Raw genomic sequence first — 12,419 nt, 5'->3', positions numbered from 1 at the left:
TGTCTTACACACGTTACACATGATGCGTTATTTTATGTGAAATATACAAGAAAAGGAGCCCTCATCACCCACCCCAGACTCCACAGAGTGCTGCCAGTTCCTGGGCAAGAATCTGTCTCCCCCAATCCCTTTTTCCTGCCCCACGCCCAGAAGTAACGGCTACCCTGAATTTGTTGTTTATCATTCTCTCTTTTTTTCTCTTACAGGTTGACCACTTCAGTATGTCCCCCTAAACAGTCTAGTGCTCAGTCTGCTTGTCCTTGAGCTTGACGAAATGGCATCATCCTGCGCGGGGGACGCGGGTAGCATCGTGCCATCCTTGCTAGTCTGGTGGTAAGCCTTCCGCGACCCTGGTTTCACTCTTTCCCTGGTAGGTGCCGGTGCTCCCTACCGTCCCTGTTTGCCGGGAGGCTTTTCACGACCTACGAACGCAAGATGTCTCAGGGGCCGCGGCAGACGGCACCATCGTTCACAGTGATTCAGTCTCCCCCTTCCCTTAGGAGCACCCCTCCTTGCCCATTTCCAGGCAGGAGACACACTGGAAGAGACAGGTTCCAGGGCACCCCACCGTAGCTGGGATCTGGGGATCAGGAGACCACCAGGGTCCCTGTGGGAGTGTTACAACACCCGCACAGCAAGTGACTAGGCACTGGAACGTTGCTGCTGAAACACTGAACTCCATGCTGTGCTGGGCGTGAGACAGGTGAAGGGGCGGGAAGGGCGCCATCGCCTCACCCCTGCATCCCACATCATCTCGAGTGTGTCCCCAGGCAAGGTGGAGTCCACACCCTGAGCCTGCTCACCCAGACCACCTCTCAGCCCTCCCAGGCTTGCCTTCCCCACACACTCCTTGCCCCCCACCCCTACACTGGCCCAAAAAAGAAAAGTTGCAAAATCCAGGTGTACAGCGCAATGACTTAGCAAAGCAAACAAAAACACTCCCTTGGCATCACCAAAGTCAAGAACTCAAATGTCTACCTCCCCAAACCCCCTCATCCCCCTCCCATCACTTCCTTCTCCCTTCCACCAAAGTGACCACAAACCTGATTGTTGTGATAATCTCTTTGGTTTTTATAATTTTACCAATTGTGTCAGTCCGTCCAGGATGCTATGACAAAGTACCACAGACTGTGGCGTTTATAAACAGCAGAAATTTATTGCTCACAGTTCCCGAGGCTGGAAGTCAGAAATTAGGGTACCATCAGGGTAGGGGAAGGCCCTCTTCCGGGTTGCAGACTTCTCATTGTATCCTCACTGGTGGAAGGGGTGAGGGAACTCTCTGGAGCTTCTTTTATAAGGGCACTAATCCCATCATGAGGACCTCACCCCCATGACCTCATGACCTAAGCACCTCCCACAGGCCCCACCTACTAATACCATTAGGGGATTAGGTTTCAGTGAATTGGGTGGGGGGACACAAACATCCAGGCCATCACACGAGATAAGCAGGCATCCCTCAATATGATGATTTTGTTTTGTCTGTTTTCGGACTTTATATAAATGGAATTAATCAGTATTACATTTTGTGTCTAGATTCTGTGCTCAAAATTGGGAGGTTAGGGACTTCCATGGTGGCCCAGTAGGTAAGACTCCGCGTTCCCAGTGCAGGGGGCCCGGGTTTGATCCCTGGTCGGGAAACTAGATCCCACAAGCCACAACTAAGAAGTCCGCATGCTGCAACAAAGATCCTGCGTGCTGCAACTAAGACCTGGCGCAGCCAAAATAAATATTTTAAAAAATTGGGAGGTTAATGTGAGTCATTGCATAACAGTAACATGACTGCTATTCCCCTAGGGAGATGTTCTGCAAGTCATTGAGCCCTTCTAGTGTTGAGAGACATCTGAGTGGTTTCCCACTTTAGCTAGCACGGCTAGTGGTGCTGCCAATACTTGCGTATGTGCACATATACGTGCATTTCAAAGGGTATATATATCAGGTCATAGAGTGTATGTACTGGGCTGAATTGTGTCCCCCCAAATTCAGGTCCACCTGGAACCTCAGAATGGGACTTTATTTGGAAAAAGGATCTTTGTGAGTATAATTAGTTAAGATGAGGTCATAGTGGAGTAGCGAGCCCTAATCCAGCGACTGGTGTCCTTAGAAGAAGAGGCCATACAAAGCTGGAAGCAGAGATTGGAGTGAACTTGTGTCTTCAAGCCAAGGAACACCAAGGATTGCTGGCCACCACTGGAAGCTAGGAGAGGGGCAGATCCCTCCTCAGAGCCCCCACAAGGAGCCAACCCTGCCGTTACCTTGACCTTGGACTTCTGACCTCCAGCACTGTGAGAGAATAAATCTTTTGTTGTTTTAACCCTACCAGTTTAGGGTGCTTTGTTACTGCAGTTACAGCAAACTCATACAGTACACGTATTTTCAGCTCTGCCATTGTTTCCTCTTCTATGAAGTGACTGCTCACATCAATCTTCCCGTTTTTCTATCCGATTGTTTATCCTTTTACTGATTTATAGGAGTTCTTTCTTTATTCTGGGTGTGAGCCCTGCGTTAGTTACGTGTATTACAAATCTTTGGGTTTTGAAGCAAGTCCATGAACCTCGCTCTGCGTCCTTTACAGAATGAGATTAATCCCTACTTTTGCAAGGTTGTATGGGGATCATAGACAATGACGGAAGCCTTAGGCGACTGGTACAGACTGAGAGCCCATCTGGTCAAGTGCTCTCGATGTGCCCAGAGCTCTAAGGCCCAGCCTTCCTGTCCAGAGGGTCACCTCCCACCCCCACCCCTACAGGGAGGCCAGATGTAAAAGAGCACAACACAGATGCTTTATTGTTTATAAAACATGAAAACGCAGGCGCCAGGGGTTCAGGTGCTGCCAGGGAGGCCCCAGCGTGAGGGCAGGGGCCGCGTCTTGGGCCCTCGCTGCAGGCTCCATTTGGCTGGGCTCCATTTCTTCTACCTGCAGCCCAGGGCGGGCCCTGCCCGAGGGGCCCACGCCTGTGGGGAGCACGGGCAGAAGGAAGACGTGGCTGACGGCCATCCCTGAGGAAGTGGTGAGCAGCTCCTGGATCAGGGCAGGCGGGTAGAAGCCAGGCCTGGCCACTGCCCCGCTTCAACTACCCTCCCTCCAGTGCCCGGCCCTGGGAGAGAACACCTTGAAGGCAAGAAGGAAGGAGGCCGCTGCCTAAATGTCTTCCTCCCTGCGTGGCCAAGTGGGAGGAGCAGCTGAGACCCTTCTTTCAGCTGAAGAACCACAGAGGAGCTGGAACGCACACCAACTAGGAGAGGGCACCCGTTAAGGGTTCTGAACAAATCTGTCTAAAAAACCGTATCTGAGCTCAAAGCATCAGTCCATCCCCCAGCCCAGCTCTGTGCAGGGCCAGAACCCAAGGCAGCACCAATCTCCCGGCAGCTGGGACTCGGGTCCCAGAGCTGCCTCTGTCCCAGGCCTCGCTGCCCCTCCCTGTCCCCGCCCCAGTCCAAGAGGAAAGCCAGGGCAGGATCTGGGCAGGGTCTGGGCAGGGTGGCGCCTATCTCCCGGCCTGCAGGTGGTTGTGGAGCTGCTCGGCCTGGCTCTTCAGGCGCTGGAATTCCTCCTGGATGAAGTCTGTCAGGGCTTTGCGAATCTCCACCTGAGGGGAAGGACTGGGGCTGGCCTGCAGCCCTCAGGGAGCTTCGCCCAGGGTCCCTGGGAGGCCAAGGGCACTGGGATGGGCTAGGACAGCTCTGGGATGGCCTGGGGGAGAAACTCACAGCTGACTTGTTCTCTGCCCGGAGCCGCTCGAGCACAGGCAGGGCACTGAAGGGCTTCCCAATCAGCACGGTGATTTTCTGTGGGCGACAGGAGCGGGGGGTGCCCACAGCCCCAGCACCCTGGGGAGCCAGAGGCCAAGTCCTGTCCCCACCTTGCTGAGTACTCCCTCGGGTCCACTCTAACCTCTTTAAAACGAGGTGGTTGGGCTCAGTGACATCCAAGGGCCATCCCAGTCCCGGGGTCCATGCCCTAGTCATCCCATCCTGTCCTGTCCCAGTCCCAAGGCCTGCCCCGGCCCCGGCCCCGGCCTTGGTGCCAGGAAGACACCCCACCCCGCTTCACTCCATTGCCCCTGCTGCAGCCTCCTGAATCTGGCCTCAGTGGTGCTGAGTGGGAGTCATGGGGCAGATGGCAGACAGACAGATAGACGGACAAGGTCAGCAGCCCTACCCACCTGTCCAAAGCGGGGGAAGTAGGGCGGGCTGTTAGGAAGGACGTCGTTCATTCCTGTAGCACAGCAGACAGAAGGCTGGGAAGCAGGTGTGGGGTGGAGCAGGGCAGCTCGGGCACCCCCTCTCTGCCCCCCAGAGGAGACCCACCCGCCAATACGAGCGAGCGAAGCCCCTTTCCCTGGGCCGCAGCCTTGGCTCACCGACATGCCACAGCGGCAGAATGACAGGATTGAGATGACATTCGGCGATCAGGCGTCCGATTCCTACCCCAGAGAGAGGCAGAAATGGTGGCATGAGTGGAGCTGCGGTGCCAGCCTGCGGCCGGGGCCACTCCTGCCTTCCCCCAGTCAAAAGCAGCTGCCCTGGGCCGGCACCTGCCCTTCCCGCCGCTCCCAACACGCTCCTCTGCCCCGCCTGCCACAGTCCAACCCAGCCGGAGGCGGCCAGCGGCTCTCACCCCACTTGAAGCGCAGGAACTCGGAGCTCATGTTCACTTTCCCTGTTGAGAGGCAGGATGGAGGTGAGGCTGGGGGCTGCCGGGCGGCGGCGGCGGGGGGGCAGTCCCACCCATGTTCTTGAGAGGGTCACGACCCTGCCAGCCCCACTGACCTTCTGGGAAGATGTGCACCCAGTCCCCGTGGTTGAGCTTCTCCAAAATGAAATCCATTCCCTTCTGGTAGACGCCATCTCCTGCCAAGAGACAGTCCCTCCCTTCAGTCTCCATCCTCCAGGGCCCCCCTCCGCCCTCCCTGGGCACGAAGCAGCAGCTCCCCATCCCCCAGCGGGCAGCCCACACGGACACCTTCCAAGGCCAGTCCCTCGGGCCTGCTCGGCTGCCTCCCTGATTGGGCTCCTGCAGCTTTAGGGTGAGCCACCCCTGGGGCGAGCCTACCATTTGCTGCCTCTGGCCCAGTGTGTGCGTGATTTCCAGCCTCACCTGGGCCCCAGATTCTGGACAGCGACCCTGTCCCCGGGGTCTCTGCCAGGCCAGTTCCCGCAGCCACTCCTCACAGGCCCCCCAGCCCTTCCTGAGCCCTCAGCCTCTGCTGGCCCTGCCTCCTGCTGGCCCCTTCCTTGAAAGGCTCCCCCTGAAAACTAGACTCACCCTCAGCCAGGCCTCTCGGGAACGGGAGAATGTTTGACGGAACACAGTGTCACTGAGAGTTGGGGAAAACTCAAACCTGCTACATGGAAAACAGCAGGGTTGAGCCGCCCCCGGTGCTAGCAACACTCGCCTTAGAGTTTCCCTGGGACCACGACACTGGACCCAGGTGGCCCGGCGGTCAGCAACAACACAGACATGAATGCCCAATGCCGCGTGCTGGCTCCTGACCTGGAGGCACGTGGGGGCAATCTGTACCCACGCACAGTGGAGCCTCACTCGTCAACCTTGTCCGTAGAGTGGACAGAGACAGAGAAGGGGGGAGGTTGAAGAAGCGGGGTAAATATCCTTATGTTATCAAGTAAGGAGTAGAGAGCCGCAGCACAAAGAGGGAGAGAGACAGACAGACTGACACCAGGACTCTTTGGGCCAATGCACTAAGAAATGGACTTTCAACCTGTTCTCTGCAAGGCGGAGTCTTTGGAAGGTGCTAGATAGGGATCCAGGAGCCTCAACCCAACCCAAATGGGAACCCGGCCCGGCAGCTCCCTTAGGGGCTGGAGCTGGGGAGCAGTCACCCACTGCAGTTTCTCAGGGCGTCGCAGCTGAGAGCAGCAGTTTCCCTACCTGGGCTCGCATTAGCCGGTAGGGGTGGGCTGCAGGGGCGCAGGCTCCTGCTCTACAAAAACCCACTGGTGCAACCGAGCCATCCAGCTTGGAATCAAAATTTACAAAGACCGTGCTTTGGGAGCAACACTTCGTAATGTTTAGCTTTTGCAAATGCTACTTCTACTCACTTGTATAGCTTGTGCAAGATCACTCTGACACTTCACGTCCTATCACAAGGCCTATGCTTGGGGGGCAAGGGGAATTTTCTGGAACACAGAAGCAACATATGCCAGATACTTCCTTTGCTTCAATACGTGTTGTTAGATCTTTGCTGCACGTCAAATGCGTTTGAGAAACAGCTTGTCCCTGCCCACTTTCTCTCACCAGAAGGTGCTTAGGATTAAGATTTCACTTGCTGCTTTTATTGTGCAATAAAACTTAGATGCGGGTCAAAAAGCAGAATGAGACTAGAAGTGGACACGGAAGGCCTCTGAGGTTGCAGAGAGGAGGAACTGAGACTCAGGGATGGGCTGCCTGCGCAGAGTCGCCGTCTCTCAGAGCAGTGCACTTGCCATGACACTGTAGCCTCTGCTTGTGTTTCAGTGAAAGGAAGCCACCTCCAAAAGCACCAAAAACAGAAAGTGTTCCGGGTGGCTCTCTCTGGGGAGTAACTAGGTCTGCGGCTCTGGAGGGTGGGCGCTGCAGCTTTTCATTAAAGAGCCTTGTTTATTATCTGAGGTTACTTTATTGGATTTTACCGTGTTTTACTTCCATCTACTAGAAATAAGATTTCCCTGACCTCCAACGCCCTTTGGTTACTTCCTCTTCACAACCCAACCTCTGGGAGGAGTGGCCAACCCCCCTCCATCTACCCCACGCCCTGCCCCGAAGCTCCTGTGGCCGTCAGTCCAGAGAAGTGGCTTCTCCAGGGTCACCAGAGGCTTCCACAGTACCGAGGGGCCCTGTTTTGCTTCTTTCCTCTCTGGCCACTGCTCTCTGCTGTCTTGGTGGCTCGTATCTCCTTCTGTGCTGAGGTGCTGTCCTGGGGCCCTGCTCTCTCCGTGCTCTCCCCGTCTACGATCTCACTTCTATGTTTGTGACTTTGTTTGCGGTTGAGTTCCCGGTATCTTTATTCCCAAGCGTTTTTTCGAGCTCCAGAGCTGCGCATCTCACTGTCTCTGGACCGTTCCCTCCTCAGGTGACAGGCTCCTCTCAACCACCATGCTGCCTTCCCCTAGTCCCATCCTCCCAGTGGCTCATCGTTACCAGACATCACCTAGTGTCATCTTTGCGTTTTCTTTTCCTCGCCCCCTCCTACACCCAACCTATCAAGTCCTGTCCACTCCGGCTCCAGAGCGTATCCCAAAGCCGTCTCGTCTCTGCTCTCTGTGGTGACCCCCAGAGGCCCAGCTACAATCCTCGACCCCGCTTCTGCCCTCCAGGCACACTGCAGCCGGGGGCTCTCTCTCTAACCACACTCGAAAGCCCTGTCACTACCCTGATGAGAAAGCAGAGCCCAAATTCTTCACATGATTGTTCCAGAACCTTCACTTTCAGCCTGCAATGCACATTTTCTACCTTTATCACGTACCTCTCCAGTGTCCGCTACATGCTTCCCGTGTCTAGGATGCCTTTCCTTTCATACTCTCCCTGGAAAAATCCTGCTTCCCCAGAGGGAAAAGCAACCTGGATTTGAATCCTGGCTTTGCCACCTCTTGCCCTGTGACCCTGGGCCAGCACCTTTATCCCTCTGAGTCCCCTTATCTGGAGAAGGGGATGAAAATGGGCCCTACCTCCGGAAGCTCTTGAGAGGTGCTGATTAATCACTCAACATCACACCCCTCACCCTACGGCACACGCCACCACCATCACACACTGATGACACCACAGTGCCATCAGTGAGTCTCTCTCAGCAACGTCCTCAAGAGAAGGAACCGTGGATAACGCCTCGTCCACGTCTAACATCGGAGCCGGAGGCACACGATCCTCAGGCAGTCGCAGGGAATGCAGTGCGCTCCAAGAAGCCACTGCCACCCCTCCTGCCGCAGGATGAAGCTGGGCCTCACGCGAGTGAGGCAGTGGCCCCCGGCTCCCTGGCTGCCTGGCCCACCAGGGTCCCTCTACTCCCAGCACTGCCAAGCCACAGGCATGGACCACCAGTCTCCCGGCCCCAAGGGAGGCCAGAGAAGCCCCCAGAAGCACCTCACCTCGGCACACGGGCACGCACTTGCCCAAGCTGAAGAAGTGGGAATGCAGCTCCTTGGTGAAGCAGATGTCTGCGGCCGCAGGGGTCCTGGAGCGGGGACAGACGTGGTCACCGCGGCCTCCCCTGCACCCTGCTTCTCTGCCCTGCCCCCAGCGTGAGGCCTGACATCGTGGGCAGTGCAGAATGGAGGCACAGGAGTGCCTGCGGGGCCCCACCCCGTGCCCTGCCTGGACTGCTGGAGGCTCCTCCAGGGCACAGTAGGGGGAGGGCAGACCTGGGCAGAGATGGGTGAAGCCTGCCGGCCCACCACGAGGGGCCCACTGCTCCTCACCAACGCATCAACTTCAGGTTCCAGATGTGGCGGAGTTTCAGGATCCCTGGAGAAGGAGAGGAAAGACTTCATGCCCCAACTTGCCTTGTACCTAGGGGGCGCCGATTTCTGTCATCCTGTTTTGGGGAGTGAGGGACATGGACAGCAGTACTGCCATTTCCCTGTGGCCCAAAGTGGCACCTTCCCGACCCTTGGGCTGGACCCCCACGCTCTCCCGGGCCCCTCCCTCTCTCCCAGCCCGTATGTCTTGTTAGTCCCCACGGCCGCCCGCCCGCCCGCTATTCTACCCATTTCCCCACTGTCACTGCCGCCACCTTGGTCCAGGTTACTGGGTGGCTCTAGAGCCTCCTTCCTGGTCTCCTGGAATCTGCCTGTGGCACCCTGCAGGCCATGCTCTGCTCGGCGGCAAGGGTGAGCTATGAAAGGCTCTGATTTGACCAAATGGCTTCCCACGAGCTCTAGCTCCTAGTCTATAACCTCCTGAGTCCAGCAGTGGGAGCCCCGGGCACCCCTGTACCCAGCCATCTGGGTTGCTGGAGCCCAGCCCCTCCCTGTGAAGTCAGCAGAGCAGGAACTTCTAGGTGGGGAAGCGGGCTCCCCAGCGAGGCTGGTGGAAGGCTACAAACCCAGCCTGGGGCAACGCTGGAAACAGGACCCAGGTCTTCCAGCCCCTAGCCCAGAGTTTCCTTGACAGGACACTCTGTGGTCCTCAGGTTTGTTCCCAAGGCTCTTTGGAACCGTCAACAGTTTAGAGAATGGAGGGTCTGACACATTGGGCCTGATACGTCAGAGTAAAGAAGCTGTCAGACCTTGCCCTACGTCCATTCCCTCCAAATACCTGAGGCGCTCTCCAAATTACACTCCCTAGGAGGATGCTGAAGGGGCCACAAATCAAACTTCCATCCCTGGAGCAGGACAGCCCAGCAACAGGAGTGCCAGAGCTATGCGAAGCAGCCCGTGAGGAGTGAGTTTGTTCTGCTTGTGTTTGGCCCTGTCCCAGGTTCCCTCCTTGCTTCCCCAAACCCAGCACACTGGCCCGTGTACCCCAGAGGTGAGGGTCATCCATGCAGGACTGGTGATTGGACACCGTGATGAGGGGTGTGGCTGGGCCTCGGTTCTCGATGAGCTCGTACAGAACCTCCTTGTTGTGCACGGTGAGGTGGTTCATGTACTCTGGCGGGAGAGCGGGAGGGTCGGGATCTTTGCTTTCTTTCCGGGGAGCCCAGAGCTCCCCCCCCCGGCCAAGCCAGCCCCTGCCAGCGCCCCCAACCCCGAACCCCAACTCTGGTTGGGCGTGGAGACCCGTGGCCAACCCTGCCTCGGCTTTGGGTCCACTCACTGGTCCAGAAGCAGCTGTAGGTGCCCACCAAGCCCATGACGACGCTGCTGGCCAGGGTCCAGGTGAGCGGCGGCACCGCGGGGAACGGCCATTTCACACGTAGGGGCATCTCCCCGCCCCGACCGAGCTTCCCCCACCGCCCCCGGCGGCCCGGCGCTCCCCCTGCCCTGGGGCAGGCTGTGGGGCTACTCTAGGTCTGTGTCCTCAACCGCTCGGGGGATGGGTCCCTAACAGGCCCGCGCCACAGACGGGCGCCGCGGCTCGGCGCGACAGGGGACTCGACCAAGGTCACCTAGTAGGTCAGGCCAGAACCGGGCCCATCCCCGATCTCTCGCCACACACTAGCCGCCCTGGAGCCAGGAGATGGGGCGCGCACTGAGAACCTAGCGCAGACGGGAGAAGCAGCCGCGAAGCCCCCGCACCCGCCGGAAAGCGAGCCTGCGACGGCGCCGGGCTCTACCGCCGTCTGTCGCAAAACGCGCTCGGGCCGCTTGACGGCAGCGGGGGCGGGCCCGCGGGCCGCGTGGCCCCGCCCCGCTCCGGAGCAGCGCGGATTTGAGGCCGCCCACCGGCTGCAGGTCCGTTTTGTCTCATTAGTTCCTCCCCGGTGAACTCTCCGAGAGTAACATGGGCTGCGCAGCACGATTACCTGACACCACACAAAATCGGGGCTGGCTTCCCTGGTGGTGCAGTGGTTAAGAGTCTGCTTGCCAATGCAGGGGACACGGATTTGAGCCCTGGTCAGGGAAGACCCCACATGCCGCGGTGCTAGCAGCTAAGCCCACGTGCTACAACTATTGAAGCCCACGCGCCTAGAGCCCGTGCTCCGCAACAAGAGAAGCCACTGCAATGAGAAAACCGTGCACTGCGCACAGCAATGAAGACCCAATGCAACCAAAAATAAATAAATAAATTTATTTTAAAAAAAAGATCGGGGCTGGCGGAGCACTTTTACTTTAGTTTCTTTCCCCCTTTGTTTTCATTAATTTCATATAACACGGAATTAACCATTTTATAGTATTTTATAGCATTTTATATTACATTATTTTATGTATGTAACATATGTAATGTTAAACGTTATGTATTGTATATGTTACATTATGTAACTTTACATAATTAGCTACATACAACTTTTTTTTTTTTTTTTTTTTGCAGTACGCGGGCCTCTCACTGTTGTGGCCTCTCCCGCTGCGGAGCACAGGCTCCGGATGCGCAGGCTCAGCGGCCATGGCTCACGGGCCTAGCCGCCCCGCGGCACGTGGGATCTTCCCAGACCGGGGCACGAACCCGTGTCCCCTGCATTGGCAGGCGATTCTTAACCACTGTGCCACCAGGGAAGCCCTACAACTTTATATAATCACAATATTACAGAATTGTACTATACTAATGTATGTATGTAATATAATGTAACGTGTGATGCAATATGTAATATATAGCAGCATATAACATACAATAGGAAATACTATATATATTATTTTATATCGTTTAGTATACCCACAGTGTTGTCAACCACCACCTCTAACTAGGTCCAAACATGTTCATCACCCCAAAAAGAAAGCCCTGTAGGCGTTAAGCAGTCTATTTTTTATTTTTAAAGCAAAGTATAATTTTATTGATTAAAAAATATTTTTCCCGGGAATTCCCTGGCGGTCCAGTGGTTAGGACTCGGCGCTCTCACTGCCGAGGGCCTGGGTTCAATCCCTGCTCCGGAACTAAGATCCAGCAAGACGCGGAAAAAAAAAAATTCCCAGTCTTCGGCTCATCCCCACCCCCAATCCATTAGCACGTAGGTCCTGCCAACGGGGACATTGCCCCGAAGACCGCACTACAACCATTCAGTAAGGACCCATCGGCCGCCCGCAGACACCGCCTGAGTCCCCCACTTGTCCCAGCAGCGACAGTGCAGGACCCCCACGGGGCACTGAGCTGCCAGCGCTCTAATCTCTCAGGTACAGTTTTTTAGTCCGCCCTCGGCTTCCACCACCATGGCCAGTTCCTGCGCCGACTGTCGCTCGCTTTGGGTATTCAGAGCGCTCAGGAGTGCGCAGCCACACCGGGCCCGGCCCGAGGACTTGGAGATAAGGCCCTTGTCCTCGGGGGTGCCCAGGCTCGCCGCGGAGCTTCCCTTTTTCAGGCACCCGCTCCAGCTCTGGAGTCTTCCCCACCGTATCCTTCCTGCAGGCGGCCGGGGACGGGGGCTGAGCGCCGGGCCTGGGAGAGCACAGAACAGAGTCTGCGCTCGGGCGCCCGCAGCTCCTCGCTACGCGCCCTGGGCACAGGAAAAACTCTGACTCACAGCACGGTCATCTGCTCAAAACCTCCCCCGCCTTTGCCTCCGCTAGCGCCCTGTCCCACCCGGGCGGGGAAGGCGGGGTCTGGTGGGAAAGTGGGCGGCCAGGCCCAAGCCAGGCCAGCTGCCCAACCTCCCGGCGGCCTCCGGGGTGGAGCCAGGGCCGGGCCCGCCCACCGGGAAGGGTGGGGCTGCCGAGCCAGCCCTGACGGGTGGGGAGAGTTGAGAGTCTGTTTCTCTTTTTTCGTCTACGGTCCCTGCCCAGGCAGACGTTGTGATTCCGTGGGGAGTCGCGATCCGCTCACAGCACAGGAAGGTGGTGTGGAGACGACCCGTTCTGCACAGGTATGGGAGCCCTCTGGCCAGAGGGAAGGAGGAAAT

At 57.0% G+C, this 12,419-nt stretch overlaps 1 protein-coding gene across 1 annotated transcript; it reads right to left on the bottom strand.

Moving 5' to 3' along the window:
• Positions 1 to 3,351: 3,351 nt before the first annotated feature.
• Positions 3,352 to 10,201, bottom strand: TAFAZZIN (tafazzin, phospholipid-lysophospholipid transacylase). The gene is made up of 10 exons (XM_082681658.1): positions 9,749 to 10,201; positions 9,454 to 9,582; positions 8,410 to 8,455; positions 8,080 to 8,165; positions 4,771 to 4,851; positions 4,619 to 4,660; positions 4,362 to 4,424; positions 4,164 to 4,216; positions 3,709 to 3,786; positions 3,352 to 3,587 (listed from the first exon to the last, which is right to left on the bottom strand). The coding sequence occupies exons 1-10, from the start codon at positions 9,855 to 9,857 to the stop codon at positions 3,486 to 3,488; spliced, it is 789 nt and encodes a 262-aa protein (XP_082537784.1). The 5' UTR covers positions 9,858 to 10,201; the 3' UTR covers positions 3,352 to 3,485.
• Positions 10,202 to 12,419: the final 2,218 nt, after the last annotated feature.

This window comes from Grampus griseus (assembly GCF_964374135.1).
Source record: "Grampus griseus genome assembly, chromosome: X".
Taxonomy (NCBI): domain Eukaryota; kingdom Metazoa; phylum Chordata; class Mammalia; order Artiodactyla; family Delphinidae; genus Grampus; species Grampus griseus.
Note: the sequence above shows the minus strand (reverse complement) of the source record. Positions and strands in the feature narration are given on the sequence as shown.

Coding starts and splice junctions, on each gene's coding strand:
- TAFAZZIN (XM_082681658.1), bottom strand. CDS start 9,857: ATGCCCCTACGTGTGAAATGGCCGTTCCCCGCGGTGCCGCCGCTCACC. Junction 8,456..9,453: donor GGATGACCCTCACCTCTGGG/GTACACGGGCCA, acceptor CTCCTTCTCCAG/GGATCCTGAAACTCCGCCAC. Junction 3,787..4,163: donor ACTTCCCCCGCTTTGGACAG/GTGGGTAGGGCT, acceptor TGTCGCCCACAG/AAAATCACCGTGCTGATTGG.